At 52.4% G+C, this 17,056-nt stretch overlaps 2 protein-coding genes across 2 annotated transcripts in view; one reads left to right on the plus strand and one right to left on the minus strand.

The window, feature by feature from the left end:
- LOC135305562 (zinc finger protein 850-like) overlaps nt 1-17,056 on the minus strand; it is a 243,967-nt gene that overhangs the window by 141,660 nt on the left and 85,251 nt on the right. The window lies entirely within an intron of this gene.
- On the plus strand, nt 2,951-3,936 carry LOC135305639 (olfactory receptor 14J1-like). Its single transcript, XM_064429378.1, has one exon. The coding sequence runs from the start codon at nt 2,951-2,953 to the stop codon at nt 3,881-3,883; it is 933 nt and encodes a 310-aa protein (XP_064285448.1). The 3' UTR covers nt 3,884-3,936.

Consider the following 17,056-nt stretch of genomic DNA (forward strand, 5'->3'; position numbering starts at 1 on the left):
AGCAGAACACGTAGCGGCCATACAAGCCCAGGCCATTGGGCAAGGAGTTGCAGAGGCCCTAGTGGCCATGCCATTCCCCTTTAAGGGTCCCCAGCAACAATTACAGGGCCCAAAAATCTGTTTCTGGTGTGGTCAACAAGGACATTTTAGAAAATATTGTATCTGTGGTACGACGGTGTCCGGTCCCTAACAGAAATCAACATCAAATTAAGCAGAATTTTGTTTTTTGCAATGGCCCAATGCAGGCTGGGATGATGATCCACCCTCACAGCTGGCCCAGGGCAGGTCTGGAGTGGCCATGCTGGCACCTTGGTGGCACCTTGGGCTTGGCACAGACTTGAAGAGGGTCTATGTTTTCTACAGAGAAACTCAAGAGTTTTAGATTGCTTCAAAGAATTAAAAAGACAAAATCCCTCTTTGGCTGTGTGCAGTCAGATCTCCAAGCAAAGCAGATCCCAAGTGAGTGAGGAGAGACAGGATGGGGATGGGGAATGTGGAGCAAGGCTGTTGACACTGGGTCAGAGCTCAAGGCACAGCTTCTCTGACCAGACCAGAGCTCCTTAGGAGAGTCCCTGGATCAATATCAATCACAGAATGCTTCAATCACCTCTTGTGTAATAAGAAAAATAATAAAAGACATAATTTAAAATAGGAATACATATTTACTAGAAAATTTTTGAAATATTTCTGCAGGAGGAAACCTTCCTGATGAACAGCACTAGAGCAGAGGGAAATCAAGACAGAGCCATGGTTTGTCAGGACTTGCTTGATGCTAATAAGCCCCGTGGTGCATTTGGAGCTGAGCCCTGGAACGTCAGGACCTGAGAGGAGATTGTACAAACCTGTCCAGGAGTCAAAGTCAGAAGAAAACCCCAGGTATGTCAAGTCATGAATGGGTCCTACTAATCCCCAACACAGGCTGATCATGGACTTATTGGAGAAGAGAACTGGAAGCCAGGATGGCACACAAACTTCTCAAAGACTCAGTGTGAAAAGGAAAATTCAAAGTACTTTAAAAACCTTGAGTATCTCAAAGTATTAATGAGCCACACTGAGTGTCAGTACAAAGCTCTCAAGGGACTCATTAAAGCAGATAACTGGGGCCATGATTGCACACACCTCTCACAGAGTCTGTATCAAAGGGGAAACACCAAGGACCTTAAAATAACTGAAGTACCTTGAAGCATTAATGAGCCCCACTGAGTGTTGTTACTGACAAAGCCTCTCCAGGGACTAATTGCAGCAGATAATTGGAGGCCATGATTGCACAAACCTCTCAGAGAGTCCAAGGCAAAAGCCAAACCCAAAGTCCTTTGAAAAACCTGCAGTCCCTGGGAGCATTCAGGAGCCCCCAGGGCCATTGCTGAGCAAGGCTCCCCAGGGACTCCTTCCAGCAGATCCTTGAGGCCACTGGGATGTGGGCTAGGGGGGGATGCTGAGGGCAGGACAAGGGGCTGACAGTGCCCAGCCTGGCTGGGGCTGTGCCAGGAGGCCCCAGGGCCTCAGGACAAGGTGTCTCCTCACAGCCCTTGGCGGCACAGACCCTGCTGCTGTGCCCCAGGCCACCAAGACTTGGCTTCTCTTTGTCCCCACCTGGCATCACTGCCTCCAGTTCTCTGCTCTGCCTGGGGCCTGGGGACACTTTCTGAGTCGTGTACCTCAGTGGGACCCATTAAAAGTCCAAGAAAGTTTGGAGTGTGATTCTGACTTGGAGTTCTGGAGAGGTTTCTTCAGCTGCCTCTGAGGGACTGATGTTCAGGGCCTGAGCACAAAGCCCCAGAGGGTCATTAAAGTCCTGCTGCTGTGTCTGTGCTGCTGAGCTGGGCTGGGCTCCTGGCACAGAGGCAGCTCCTGGTAAGCAAGAAGAGCTTCAAAAGCACATTTCTCTTGATGAGCAGCTCTTCTGCCAGCCCAGCAGGGCTGGGGCACTGCCTGCAGCCAGCCCGGGCACAGCCCAGAGGCACAGAGAGCTTCAATCAGTCAGGGCTGGGAAGGTGCTGGGAAGTGCCTGGGGCAGAATCCCTGCCAGCCCTTGGCACAGGAACCTCTGGCTGCAGGACAATGCAGCTGCAGCTCCTGGAACCATCTCCTAAAGCTGGAACATCCCAATGCCTGCAGACCCTGTGAGTACATTCTCAGATTCTCTCTTGTGCAGAGCAGCCCGGGGTGCCCAGGGCTGTCCTGCAGAGCAGGCTCCTGCAGCCCAGGGCGCTGTGCTGGGGCAGGGACTCTGCTGCCTGCCAGGGACAGCTCCCAGCCGGCCCGGGGAGCTGCTGCCAGCACTGGGGGACAAGATCGGGGTGGAAGGAGATATCTGGTAAGGTTTGGAAGTTTCTCCTTGTGTGGTGAGGATGCTGCATTGTTCAGGGCTGCTACCAGCATGGCACTGAACTCCAGAATATTTCCAAGTAGATTTATACAGGGAGCACAGCAAGTCAGGGGTGGCATCTAAAGGAAAATACTGCTTTTTTAATCTACAGTTCTGGCTTGCCTGGATGGGAAATTGCACAGAGATATTCATCTCTCAGTTCAAGTGAGAAAAATAAAAACATTTTTTCTCAGATGGTAATTAACCAGGCAGAGAATAAAATCAGCACAGGGCACCTCACAGGCAGCATCAGTGTTGCTTTTCCATCCTCCTCAGAGTTGCTCTGACGTTGCCATCAGAGCCTGCAGAGCCAGAGCTGCCCCTGGGCAGTGCCAGAGCTGGGAGGGGTCTGCAGGGCAGATCTGAGCCCCCAGGGCTGGGCTGGGCTCTGGCAGCACTGGCAGGGCCCAGCCCTGGGCACAGGGAAGCAGCTGCTGGCAGGGACAGCTCCAGGCAGCAGAGCCCTGTTCAGGCAGTGAGGGGAAAGTGTACCCATGCTCTGCTGGGATATTTCAAGTCCTCTCCAAACCCAACTATTGCATGATTACTTTTTCTACAGATCCCCATGTCAAGGCACAGCAAATGTCCAACAGCAGCTCCATCAGCCACTTCCTCCTGCTGGCATTGGCAGACACGCGGCAGCTGCAGCTCCTGCACTTCTGCCTCTTGCTGGGCATCTCCCTGGCTGCCCTCCTGGGCAACGGCCTCATCATCAGCGCCGTAGCCTGCGGCCACCACCTGCACACACCCATGTTCTTCTTCCTGCTCAACCTGGCCCTCAGCGACCTGGGCTCCATCTGCACCACTGTCCCCAAAGCCATGCACAACTCCCTCTGGGACACCAGGAACATCTCCTACACAGGATGTGCTGCACAGCTATTTTCCTTTCTGTTCTTCATCTCAGCAGAGTATTTCCTGCTGACCATCATGTGCTACGACCGCTACGTGTCCATCTGCAAACCCCTGCACTACGGGACCCTCCTGGGCAGCAGAGCTTGTGCCCACATGGCAGCAGCTGCCTGGGCCAGTGGCTTCCTTAATGCTCTGCTGCACACAGCCAATACATTTTCTCTGCCCCTGTGCCATGGCAATGCCCTGGGCCAGTTCTTCTGTGAAATCCCCCAGATTCTCAAACTCTCCTGCTCACACTCCTACTTCAGGGAACTTGGGCTCATTGTGTTCAGTGCCTCCTTATTATTCGGCTGTTTTGTGTTCATTGTTTTCTCCTATGTGCAGATCTTCAGGGCTGTGCTGAGGATCCTCTCTGAGCAGGGACGGCACAAAGTCTTTTCCACCTGCCTCCCTCACCTGGCTGTGGTCTCCCTCTTCATCAGCACAGTCCTGTTTGCCTACCTGAAGCCCTCTTCCATCTCCTCCCCATCCCTGGATCTGGCCCTGTCAGTTCTGTACTCAGTTGTGACTCCAGCCCTGAACCCCCTCATCTACAGCCTGAGGAACCAAGAGCTCAAGGCTGCAGTGTGGAGACTGATGACTGGATGCTTTCAGAAACATTAAACTGCTCATCAATTTTGGCAAATCTTTTGTAATAAAGGTTGTCTTTGATACTTCTTGTTGGTTTGGTTGTTTCATTTTTTTTTCTTTGTTTTAGTTTTTTCATATTGTCTACAAAGTAGGGTCATTGTTTGTGCCATTTCTCATTTTGTTTCTCTACACATTCACCATGGCCGCAGACTGTGTCACTGAGGGGGTGTTTTCTCAGTGGCTTTAAAGGAATGAAAGGATCTCCCAGCAAAGTTTTCTGCAGAGATGCCCTTTTGTTGCCTACTCTGGAGCTGCAGCAGCAATGTCTGTGTGCAGAGCTGGGGCAGATCAGTGCTGGCACAGCAGCTGTGCCCAGCAGCAGCAGCAGCACTTGGTGTTGGCAGTGCTGCTGCCGTGGCCCTGCCCCGCTGCCCTGGTGGCCCTGGTGTTGCTGCAGGGCCTGAGTGCTCTCGGGGCCGGGCACAGTCCTGGGGGTGGCAGTGCCGGGGCTGCAGCAGGGACAGGCCATGGGCACTGCTGGGGCAGCGCTGACGCCTCAGGCCAGGCCCTGGGGGCTGCAGGCTCCTTTCCCAGGCTCTCTCAAGAACACGGCCAGGCCAATGCTCAGCACAGAAAAGCCCCAGGGTGAGCAGCCCCAGGCTGGCCGTGGGCAGGCTGGGGGCAAACAGCATGGCTGGGGCTCTGCAAGGGCCCTGGGGGAGATGGGAAGAAGCAGCAGAGCAGGGGCTGATCCATCCCCAGTGCACTGCACAGCCCAGGGCAGCGTCCCAGAGCGTCCTCATGGAGCTGCCAACAACATCCCCCCTCTGCAGCCCTGGCCTCTCCCCCAGCTCACACAGGTGCTACATCCTTGCAGGCACAGCCACAGCAGCACTGGCTCAGGAGCCCCTGTTTGCATTGCACAGAGCAGGCAGGAGCACTCCCATGCTGCTGCTGTTAGGACATGAACCTGAGGGAGCACAAATGCCATCAGCCCCTGGGGCCAGCAAGGGCTGGGGGACACCAGGGAAACCACTCAGCTTTGTCCTGGCCTCTGCAGTCAGCCAGAAAGTTTGTTCCCATCAGCTGGGAGTTTCCTGTGCCTCTGCAGATGCTGTTGCTCAGAGCCAGGGCTGCCTGGCAGCCACCCCCAAACTGCCCTCAGCATTTCCTTTGCTTCACTTTTTCTTCTTTACTCCTAGCAGTACAAATTTCTTCCTATTACCCATCCCTGTCCCCTCCCCTGCAAAAAGCCCATCCCATTTTTTGCTTTCCTCTCTGGCCCCACTCCCCATTTCATTTCCTGACTTGGCACCATGGTAGAATCACTGCTCTGCTCCTGCTGGCCACACCATTCCTGATCCAGGCCAGGAGCCATTGGCCTTCTTGGCCACCTGGCCACACTGCTGCCTCATGTCCAGCCTGCTGTCCATCAGTCCCTGCAGGTCCCTTTCTGCCTGGCTGCTGTCCAGCCACTCTGTCCCCAGCCTGTAGCACTGCAGGGGTTGTTGTGGCCAAAGTGCAGGACCCGGCACTTGGACTTGTTAAACCTTCCTTTCTTGGATTTGGGCCCTGGATCCAGCCTGTCCAGGGCCCTGTGCACAGCCCTCCTACCCTCCAGGAGATCAACACTCACACCCAGCTTCATGTCATCTGCAAAGATGTCCTTGGCTCCATGTGGCCCCTCAGTGTCACAATGGCCCTTTGCTTACACCAGGCCCTGCACTGTCACACTGCTCTCCTTGTTTCAATGAGACCATGCAGAGCAACAATGCTCTCCTTGGTTCCACGGGGCCCCAAAATGTGACAATGCTCTTCTTGGTTCCATGGGGCTTCACAGTGTCTCAATGTTCTCGTTGGTGCCGCAGTTTCACAGTGGCCCCTTGGTTCCATGGGGCCCCAGGGTGTCACAGTGGCCCCATGGTTACATGAGGTCCCACACTGTCACAATGGTGTCTGTGATTCCACAAGTTCCCTCAGTGTCACAATGGACTCCTTGTTTCCACAAGGCCACACAGTGTCACAACTGTCTTCCAGATCCCTTGAGGTCCAATTGTGGCACACTGGCTCCTTGGTTACACAGGATCCTGCAGTGCCACAATCACCCCTTGGTTCCATGAGGCCCCGCAGTGTCAGAACGGCCCCTTGGTTCCACTGGGCCCTGGAGTCTCCCAATGGTCTCCTTGGTTTCTCACTGTCAAAATGGTGAAACCCCTTGGTTCCCCAAGGTGCTGCAGTGTCACAATGGCCTCTGTGGTTCCACAAGGACCCAGAGTGTCACAGTGCACTCCCTGGTTCCATGGGGCTGCAGTGTCATCATGGTCCTCTTAGTTCCATGAGGCACTGCAGGGTCACAATGACCCCAGAGTGTCCCAATCATCAGAGAATGACAGAATCAAATTGACTGAAAAAGACCTTTGGGATCCGCAAGTCCCACCAACACCCTGATACTGCCTTGTCACTCAGACCATGCCACTGAGTGCCACTGGAGAGGGACAGTGACTCCGCCACCTTCCCCTTGGCCTGCCCATTCCAATGCCCAATCACCCTTTCTGTGAAGAACTTCCTCCTATTGTCCAGCCTAAACCTCCCCTGGTGCAGCTTAAGGCTGTGTCTTCCTGTCCTGCCCTCCAGCAGATCCACGCTCACACCCAGCTTGGTGCCATCTGCAGTTTGTGAATGGTGGACTCGATCCCCTCACCCAGATCATCAGTGAAGATGTTAAACAGGACTGGGCCCAACACAGATCCCTGGGGGACACCACCAGTGACTGGACTCCAGCTGGGTGCAGCACCATCCCCACCACTCTCTGGGCCCAGCCTCCAGCCAGCTCTTAAATCTCCCAGCGAGGAGAGAACCTGCCCAAGCCATGGGCTGCAGCTTTTCCAGGGAATGCTGTCAGAGACAGTGTCAAAGGCTTTTCTGAAGTCCAGATAAACAACATCCACAGCCTTTCCTTCATCCACAGGTGGGTCACCTGGTCATAAAGGGAAAGACCAGGTTGTTCAGGCAGGACCTGCCACCCCTAAATCCACGCTGGCTGGCTCTGATCCCTCGGCCATCCTGTGGGTGCCTTGTGATGGCTCTCAAGGTGATCTGTTCCATAACCTTGCCAGGCACCCAGGTCAGGCTGACAGGCCTGGAGTTCCCCAGATCCTCCTTCCAGCCCTTCTTGGGGATGGGCTCACATTGGCACCTCCACTCCTCTGGGACCTCCCTGCTGAGCCAGGACTGATGGTAAATGATGGAGAGCAGCTTGGGGAGCTCATCCACCAGCTCCATCATCCCTCTAGGATGGATCCCATCTGCTCCCAGAGACACCTGTGAGCACCTGAGTGTCTCAGCAGGTCCCCAGCTGCTTCCTCCTGGATTGCAGGGGGATGTTCTGCTCCCTGTGCCCATCCAGCACCTCAGGAGAACACTTGTCCAGAGAACAGCCTGTCCTAATATTGAAAATTGAGACAAACAAGGTGTTAAGTAGTTTAGCCTTTTCCTCATCTTTTCTTACTATATTCTCCACTGTACCTAAAAAAGAGTAGAGATTCTCCTTATCCCATGTCTTGTTATTAATTTTTTTTAACTTTTTTTTTTTTTTTCAGAAGCTGCCAGGTTAAGTTCTAATTGAGCTTTCACCTCTCAATTTCCTGTCTGTATAACCTAACAACATCCTTAAACACTTCCTGATTTTCCAGTCCATTTTCCCACTGAGTTCCCACCAAAGCTCCATGGGTAGCAGGGCCAGTCATTTTCATCACTAGCCCATTTTTGGAATCTGGGACAGGCTGCTCCTTCCACCTTAGGATTACTTTCTTGAAGCATGTCCATCCTTCCTGGACCGCTGTTGTTTTCAAGGCTGTTTCCCTTAAAAAAATCAGTACTTGATTTGGTATTCCCCAAATCAGCATCCTAAACAGGCCAAAGTCTGTCCTACCTAATTCCAGTGTAGTAATTTTATTGCTGGCCCTCTTTCTTTCACAGAACATTGAAAACTTGATTATTTCATGGTCACTGTGCCCCAGGCAGCCTCTGACCACCACATCTGCCACCAGCCCTTCTCTGTTTGTGAACAGCAGGAGACAGAGCATTCCTTGGGAGTGGGAGTGTTACCAAAATTCAGTAAAATACAAAATATCCTTAACCCCAATGCAACATTAGAGAGCAGCATTCTTTATTCAGCTGCATGCACAGGGGAGAGCTCTTCCCAAAGCCGTGCATGCTGAGTACAGGAAAGTTTCTGTTTCTTTTCTGTATTTTGCACACATATTCATTGATTGTCCTGGACTAAACACACACATGATAATAATTTCCCCAAAATCATTAACAGATTTCCCCTCCCCTTTACCCACTCATTCTTCTGTCCTGGGGGTCTCTCTGGTGGTTCCAGGTGCTCATGGACCCCAATGTTCCAGTGGGCCTGGCTGAGCTGGCAGGACACTGAGGCTGGTGAACTTCCAGTTCCCCTTCTCACACAATGGGCATTGTGTGGTTTCCATAGGCCTGGGGTTTTGGAGAACAAGCTCCAGGTGTGAGCTCACCTGGTGGAGACAATTGATCATCTGGGAACATGAGGTCACAGAGTGGGCTGTGACATCACAGAGTAGGGTATGTGAGGTCATCGAGCAGCTATGACATCATAGACTGCCTGTGACATCACAGAACTAGCTGTGACATCACAGGACAGAGGTCTGACATCACAGAGCAGACTATGACATCACAGAGTTGGCTGTGACATCAGAGACCAGCTGTGTGACATTAGAGAATGAGCTGTGACCTCACAGAGCAGGCTGTGACATCCCAGAGGGGCTGTGTGACATCCCAGGAGGGCTGTGTGAGGTCACTGGGTTGCTCACTCTGCCCCAGCTCCCCCTCACAGTTTCTCCCAACAACTCCAATGCTGTTCATGCCCAGCGAGGTCCCTGTCCCCCGGTATCCCCCCATCCCACCTGGAGCCACAGCCTCCACCGAAGGATGTTCCACAGGATCCACCCCAGAGCCTGACATGGGGACAAGGGGCCAGGGCTGTGTGACCAGGACATCAAGGACATGGATTATCCAGGTCACTGTGGCCTGGGTTGGGTTCCCCAGGGCAGGAAAGATATCTGGCAGCTGGAGCAGGGTTAGGGAAGGGCCTCCAAGGTGGGGCTGGAGCCCTTGGGCTGTGAGCAGAGGCTGAGGGAGCTGGGCTTGTCCAGCCTGGAGCAGGGAAGGCTGAGGGGCTCTTCATCCCAGCCTGGCAGTGCCAGCCAGGAGCTAATGGAGAACACAGAGCCAGGCTCTTCACCGGGGGGCCTGGTGGGAGACAAAAGCCAGTGGGTGGAAGGGGAAAGAGGGGAGATCAGCCAGGACAGGAGGAGATGAAATGAATCAGGCTGGTTTCAGCATTTCCTCAACCCCAAAAGCAGCCTGACCTTCCTTCTCCATCCACCACTGACAGCTTTGCAAATCAGGAATTGTTGGAGCTGTTTTGTCCCCACTCCAGGACAAGCATCCTGATACAAGAATTAATTGTGTTTATATCTATCACAGAACCACGTTTCTCTAAAATTATTTTTAATATGGAAATCACTTGTGGATGGTGGACTCATCAGACTCTGCTGGGACGTTGCACATAGCTCAGGGAAGAGTGTGATTGTCATTAAATCGTGTCCTGTTCAACTATGGTCTGTTGTCCATGAAGAGAAACTTTCTGTGCCTCTGAGTCTCACCAGTTCCTGACCCCCAAAGGACACAAACCTGATGAGTTCTGGTTCCCACTCCAGTGGTGCCACTTGAACCTCCCTCCATAGCCAGAGCAGAGTTCCCTTGTCCCAGGAAGTTCCTGGCAATGCAGGGATGAAGGAAACAGGACAGGCTGTGGGGATCAGGGGCACAGCATGGCCAGGGATTTGGGGTGGTGTGAGCTCAGGGCAGGACCCGGCCCTTGGCCTTGGTGAAGCTCATCCAATTGTCCTGGGCCCATGGCTCCAGCCTGTCCAGATCCCTCTGTAGAGCTTCTCGCCCTCCAGCACAGCCACACTCCCACCCAGCTTGGGCTCACCTGGGAACTGACTGAGGGTGCCCTCGATGGCCTTGTCCAGATCAGCAATAAAGAGATTGAACTGACCTGGCCCCAATTCTGAGCCCTGGGAACACCCCTGGATGGGACTCCGTTCCTCAGCTGCGCTGAGTGCCAGGGGTTGGATGAGGGAAATGGTGGGGAGGGGGTAGGGACAAAGTCTGATTTATTGTCAGCCATGAAGGGTCTCGATTTTCATATCTGTTCAGATTGCATTAGGATGTGCTGGGGGTCATTATAACCTGGGGAGTGCTGATATCAATCTATAAACAGGAAAAGAAAACAGGACAAAACATTTCCCCCTTCATTGTTTTCAATTTAGTTTATTCGCTTTGAATATAGCCCTGAAATCTGCATAATCAACCACAGAAGAATTGAAACTTAGATGATTCTCAGAGTCTTTTCTTGGTTGGGTGTTTTGAACAAATATTTATGAGTTTTGCCACTGAATTCCTGCACTGAAGAACTGAAGAAAGAAGAGGCCTCAGGTGCAGTAAAATTCATCAGGAACCCCCAAGTGGCTGAGGATCCATCCCATTCAGAGCAGCAATGAACAGAAATGGGCACAGCTTTGTGGCTGCCCCAGCTTTGGGATGGGCCCTGGGCCTGGAGCAGGAGCAGCTCTTGAGGGCCCCAAGGCCGGGGCTCTTGTGCTGGCCTGGGCACATGGGATGACAGCAGGGGCTGCAGAGCTCTCAGCACCTGAGCCAGAGGGGAGCAGGGCAGCCAGGGAGCCTCCTTTGGCCTTGGCCCAGCACCTTCCCCCATGGCTGGGGCAGAGTCCTGTGTGAGCTGCAGCTGCTGCTGTGCCCTTGGCAGGGGCTGAGGCCGTGGGGCCAGTGGCCAGAGCAGCCTGGCCTGAGCAGAGCTGTGGGGCCAGAGCCGGCTGGGCTGGGCTGGGGAGAGGCCCTTGGTGCTGCCCAGAGCTCAGGGCAGCTGGCAGAGCTTGCAGGGAGCTGGGCTGGGCTCAGAGAGCCTGCCCCAGAAACCATCCGTGTCTATCTCAGCCTGGCTGAGCGTGCAGGGGCAGGACTCAGGCCAGGCCTTGTGGGGCAGGGCCAGCGCCTGTGCAAGGCATTGAAAAGAGGCAAGTGCCCCAGAGATGAGGCTGCTCTGTGCCCTTGGGGGCATGGACAGAGCAGGGAGGGGGCCCAGGACATTTGTCAGTGCCAGCCTCTATGCCCAGCCCTTGGCAGCCCTGGCTGCTGAGCCCAGCTTTGCCCTGGGCTGAGTTTGGCTGTGGCCCAGCTCCATCCTCCTGCGGGGCTCAGGGCCTGTTGCCGGCCATGTCGAGCCCTGGCCGGCCTCTCTGCTGGCCCAGAGGCTGGCAGAGCCCGGGGCAGGGCTGTCTGTGCAGGCCCACAGGTGCCAGGGGCGTGCAGGAGCTGGCAGAGGCTGCCCAGCAGGGAGGCCATGGGGCACAGAGCCCCAAGGCTGCCGTGGGCACCACGGCACAGGGGCCATTCCCAGCCGCAATGCTCCTGGCCTGGGCTGGGCCTGCACAGGGGCTGGGCCACCATGGCTGGGCCAGCACAGGGCCACCAAGGGGCCACGCAGCCGCTGCTGGGGCTGACAGCAAGGCCAGGCACACACAAGCAATTGCTGAGCATGGCCTGTGCTGGCCAGGGCTGACTGTGCCACAGGCAGAGCTCAGCTGCCCTTGGGGGCTGCAGGAGCAGTCAGGAGCCCAAAGAGCCTCCATGGCTGTACTGGAGACCAAGGCTGGAGCAGGGAAATGCAGGGCTGCTGCGGGATGGGGAGGGCATGGAATTCCAGCACACACCTCAGCTCTCTGATGATCCCAGCACCATGCTGGGCTCTGTTTCACACTGGGGCAGAGCAGATGTTGATGGCACAGGAGCCCTGCGGGGCTCTAAGGGACCTGCAGCTTGCAAGGTGCTCTGCTCTCCCTCAGGTGCTCTCAGAGAGATCCAATCCCAGCTGGGCACCTCAGGGCACAAGTGGCACTGCCTGTTCATGGGCACACAGCTGATGTCTGCCTGGAAAGGGGCACAGGTTTTAACACTTGTTACTTTCATAATAAACAAGTGAATCTTTATTATCTGGGTCACTTGAGTGCTTTTAAGAAATGGCCAAGTTTTCCCACCAGGAGCAGATATTTCCTGGACCTTCTGGATTCTTCAACTGATGGCAGGAGAAGAAATTCTGATCTTCCCCTCTACATGAGCCACCAATATTCAGTCTAATATTTCATGACCCTGTCCTTCAGGTGTTTGCAGCTCTCCTGTTAAAATGGCCGTGTCTAAGGACATCTCTTCATTAGGGCAGCTGGATCTATGTCCTTCCCCTTGCTCCCAGGTTATTTCCTGCAGCTGTTCTCAGGTCATTCCAATGTGTATCCCAGGCTTCATGCTTTGAGCTTCAGGGACTTGCCCAATTTCTCTGAAGTTTAAATACCTCTCTAGTCAGCATCTTAGTTGTAGTTTTATCTTTTCTATCACCTCTTCTTAAGTCTCTGTCTAAAATCCTTCCTGTATGGCAATCCCTTGTGGATGGTGGACATGTCAGATGTTGCTGGGATGTCACAATGAGCTGAGGGAAGGGGTTTGATATTTCTTAAATTTTATCATGTTCACATTTTTTATATTGGCCATGAAGAGAAACCCTTCTGTGCCTCTGAGTCTCACTAGTTCCTGGTCTCTCAAAGGGCACAAACCTGATGAGTTGTGGTTCCCACTCCAGTGGCTGCACTTGGACCTCCCTCCATAGCCAGAGCAGAGCTCCCTTGTCCCAGAAAGTGCCTGGCAAAGGAGGGATGAAGGAAACAGGACAGGCTGTGGGGATCAGGGCCAGGGCAGAGCCAGGGAGAATAATGAATTCTGCATTTGATGGAGCTGTGCCTTCTCTTGGCTTTGTTGGCTGACAATAAATGAACATCCCTCTGTGTCTCAGGCAGCTCCTTCTCCAAGGAAAGCAGGTGGGAGTTGGAGCCAAGGAGCTGATATCTGCAGGTGCAGCCTGGGCTGGAGGGAGCTGAGATTTGCACAAGGCTGCTCTGAGTGCCAGGGCTTGGATGGGGGAAATGGTGGGGTGGGGGTAGGGACAGAGTCTGATTGATTGTCAGCTATGAAGGGTGTTGGCTATATCTATTCATATCTATTCAAACTGCATGAGGAGGTACTTGGATTCAGTGCCAATTGGAGATTGCACATATCAATTTATGATCAGGAAAAAAAAAATAGGACCTAAAAAATGTTTTCTCACTCTCTTTGTAAATATTCATTCAATTATACATTCACTTTGAATACACTTATGAAATGTGTTGAATTAACCACACAAGATTTGAAAGCTAAAATCAAATTATTCCCAAAGGCTTGGCTTGTTAAGGTGTTCTGAATGTTAATGAGCCCTGGAACACTGAATTCCTGCACTGAAGAGCTGAAGGCTGAACAAGCCTCTGGAGCAGTGAAATCCAGCAGCAGCCTCCAAGTTGCTGAGGATGTCAGCAGCCCCCACTGAGGCCACCCCTGCCCAGAGACCGTGGGGGAATGGGCAGACAAGGAGAGCGTCCCTGGGGCTGGGCCAGCAGAACTCAGAGGCACCAGCAGCTCCAGCTGGGCAATGGAGTGTGGAATGTGGCTGGGAAAGCCCTGCCTGGGCTGTGCCAAGCAGGACAGACAAGCCCTGACTCCCATCCACTAAAAAACTCTCTCAAGGAGACTTTTAATAGGAATTACAATTGTTTGTGTCCTCTGAGTTGGAGGCACTGGAGAAATACCAGTACAAGAGATTCTCGGGAGCTTAAATTAATAAAATAGCCTTTACTGGGAACTTTATAAAATCAGACAAACTATGGCAAAAGGTTTAATATGACATTCAATCAACAAAAAAAACACTTCTCAAAGCATTAACTTTTCCCATTCAATTATACAAACTCTAAGACTGTTCAATTTAACGTTGCTCAAAATTTGAAAGAGGAGGGAATTCAAAGAAGACACAGAGTGAGAAAGACGAAAAAGATACAGAGAGGCACAAACACAGAGCTATCAACTCCTGAATTCCAGCAGCGTTCAGATGGAAATTCCAAGAGGAGGTAGGGTCAGGATGTGTGCTCACCTTGTGGTCAGCCTTCAATACCCCTTGGTCTTCCTGGGCCCTTCCCCCAGGTGGGACTTGGGCTCATTTGGTCACTCAGGAGCTGGGCTGGGGCTCCAGAGGTGGCTGTGGAGCATTGCCTGTGCTGTGCCAGGGACTGGCAGACACTGCTGGGCTGGGATAGAGGCTCTGGGGCGATTGGGGTTGCAGGGCAGGGCAGTGCTGGGGTTCCAGGGCAGGGCAAGGCTGGACCTGCCCCTTCCTCCCCCACACACAAGATGTTTCCAGCCAACAATCTCCTCCAGTCTGTCACAGTAGGGAATGTTGGAGGTGAAACATCAATTTTGGCAATGATCACCTGGCTGAGAAGGACAATTCTTTTCCACAGAATTGAAAGCCACAGTTCTTGTTTCATTTCTGGTTTGGTTGCCTGGGTTTGGTTTGATTTTGTTGTTGCTTTTTTTCCTTGCTGTGCCTGCAGTGTCCAGTCAGGAGCAGAGTGACTCTTGCCAAGGAACTTTGCGGTGCAGTTGCTTAATATTAAATCTGGTTTTTGCTGATCCCTTGCTGGGGATTTTTCAGCGCTCTCAAGCCCTCGTTCATAGCAGCGTGAAGGAGCCCTGGCCCAGGCTCTGGCCCTGGGGGACACGGGGATGCTGCTGGGGGGTCCCTGTCCCCCTGTCCCACCCCCCAGGGCCTCGGCCCCCTGTCCCTGTGTCAGGCTCTGGGGTCGATCTCGTGGAACATCCTCTGGGGCAGGCTGTGGTCCCCGGGGGACGGGAGTCTCTTGAGAGTCTCTTGTATCATGTGGTGGAAACCCAGAAAAATAATGGTCAGGAAAAGCCTGGTTTATTGGGAACATTCCTGCATAGCAGACAAGATATAGCCTTGTGCAAATGATTCCATGCAGCATTCACATGTCTAATATATTCTTTTCATCTTCCTGGGGAAGCAGAGTTGCTTTATTTACTCCAAGCAATATTTTCTCCCTCCTCCCTGGCAAAGAACAAGCTCCCATCCTGGCAGTGCTCAGGGGTTTACTTAAGGCTTATCACACCCACACTAAGGAGAGTGGAGCAGGTTAATTTATCACTTGTTCCAATGACTGACTTGCCCAGCTGCCAGGTTCAAGAGCCCCAGAGTGCCTCAGGTTGTACAGGATCACAGAAGGAAAAGCTCCATTGAATTCAGCTGCTGCCACACTGGCCCTCTTTGCCTGTCAAACACATTCAGCTGCTCTTGCTCTGCCCTGTCAAAATCCCCCATAAAATACAAGTGAAAATCCCTCCCCACCTGTGAGAAAACACAGTTGGGTTCTGCTCAGGGCATTTCAAACTATGTGGGGTAGTTGTGACCTCCCCTTGCAAAGGCAGCATTTCAGGAAAACCAAAAGTTTCTTTTCAGGGACTCACCAGACTCAGGACACCTTCCGCTAGATCAGGTTGCTCCAAGCCCCATCCAACCTGGCCTTGAACACTTCCAAGGGTAACACAACCACAGCTTCTCTGGAACCTGTTTTGCTCCTCTCAGCTCTAAAATTGCACCCAACTTAGCAGCCTCAGAGATAGATTTCTATTCAATAGCTGCATTTTTCTAGGAAAGAAACATGGCAAACCTTGTTTGCATCTGACTTGGCAAAATCAACACAAGCTCTGAAGAAAGGGCTGCGGCCCACTTTTCTTCCTTTTCCCCATTTGGTGGAATATTTTCATTCTGTTGTTGTTTGGAGCAGTATTTTAATCGATCTGGCTGAGGCTGCTGAAAATAGTACAGCAAGTTACCTGTGTGAGAGGTGTAAAACTGAGCTCTTGCACATCCAGTGTTTCTGTTGTTGAAAGTCTTCAATCCCACCTCTCGCTGGGATGAAATAGGTGCTACTAATCCAATTTCTAAAGTATCATGCATCGAGCTGACACTATTTGAAGACTTAAAAATAAGCGCAAATTTAAACAAACCTCTGATCCCTTCCATTTCCTCTGTTCCACAGTTGATGACAGAAGACAGGAGAGAAAGATTGTTTTGGGAACAATGTTTTCAGGACTCTAAAAAGAATATCAAACCTGCTCTGCCACACTCTCAGCTGTTACAGCCCCAAAAAGCACCGGTTGTCTTTGCTCACAGAGTCACAATTGTGATGGGATTTCTACCACACCACAGGACAGCCAATTTTTGGGTTTTTTTTTTTTTTTCCTGGGAATAACTAGAGCACTTCTGGGTAGCAAGGCAAACATGTGCCTCTTCTAATGGCCCTTGAAAGTGGATGTGTGAAATGAGGCAGACAAAGCCAAAGGCCAGCTGAACCTGTGATCTCTGAATGGGTCTTGACATTCTTCCCAGGAAGATGAGTGGCAATCACTGTTCTGCCAGGGAAAGGGCATCTGCTGGCAATGTGGTCTAGAAAATATGCTTTCTGCTCCTCTCAGAGCCAAAATTCCTACCCATTTCTTCAAAGTCCTTCTTAGATAAGGACCATGTTCAGCTGAGTGACAGTGAAGCAAAATGGCAAGCCAGGAATACATTGCCCTGCACACAACATCCTCCATTCCCATGGATGGTTTCTCACTGGCACACAGGAGGAAGGAAGGAACCCAAATGCATCATTGTATATCAAGTCATACATGTTGAGGGATGAACAGATCTCACAGGGATATGGAAACCTCTCCTGAAAACCAGTTCAGAGAAATCCTGAGCTGTTTTGTGCTGCTAGGCATGAAGATGCTCAGGGTCTTCCACAGGTGCTCAGCAGGCAGCAGGTTTGTGCCTGGATGTCACTCTGCAAATGCCAGTGGCTCAGCTGAGAGCTCTGGCAGTGACTGACACCGCACTGAGAGGGGCCACAGTCCTGCAAGGGTCTTTCATCAGGAGCAAACAGCAGCCTGGAGGATGGGCAATGCTGGATCTGTACCACTGCGTGCTCATCCTTCACCTGAATGTGGAGCTGCCCCCAAAGTTGCCATGCATCACTTTTTCTTTTTCTCCTGTTGGTTATATTTTGGAGCAGCTGTTCTATGTGGCTTTTGATGATGATCCTGTGGGAAGCAGCCATTTGCTTGCTGTGCTATCCTCACAACTAGTACTAACTCTTCATTTCCTTT

This window comes from Passer domesticus, chromosome 8, assembly GCF_036417665.1.
Source record: "Passer domesticus isolate bPasDom1 chromosome 8, bPasDom1.hap1, whole genome shotgun sequence".
NCBI lineage: Eukaryota > Metazoa > Chordata > Aves > Passeriformes > Passeridae > Passer > Passer domesticus.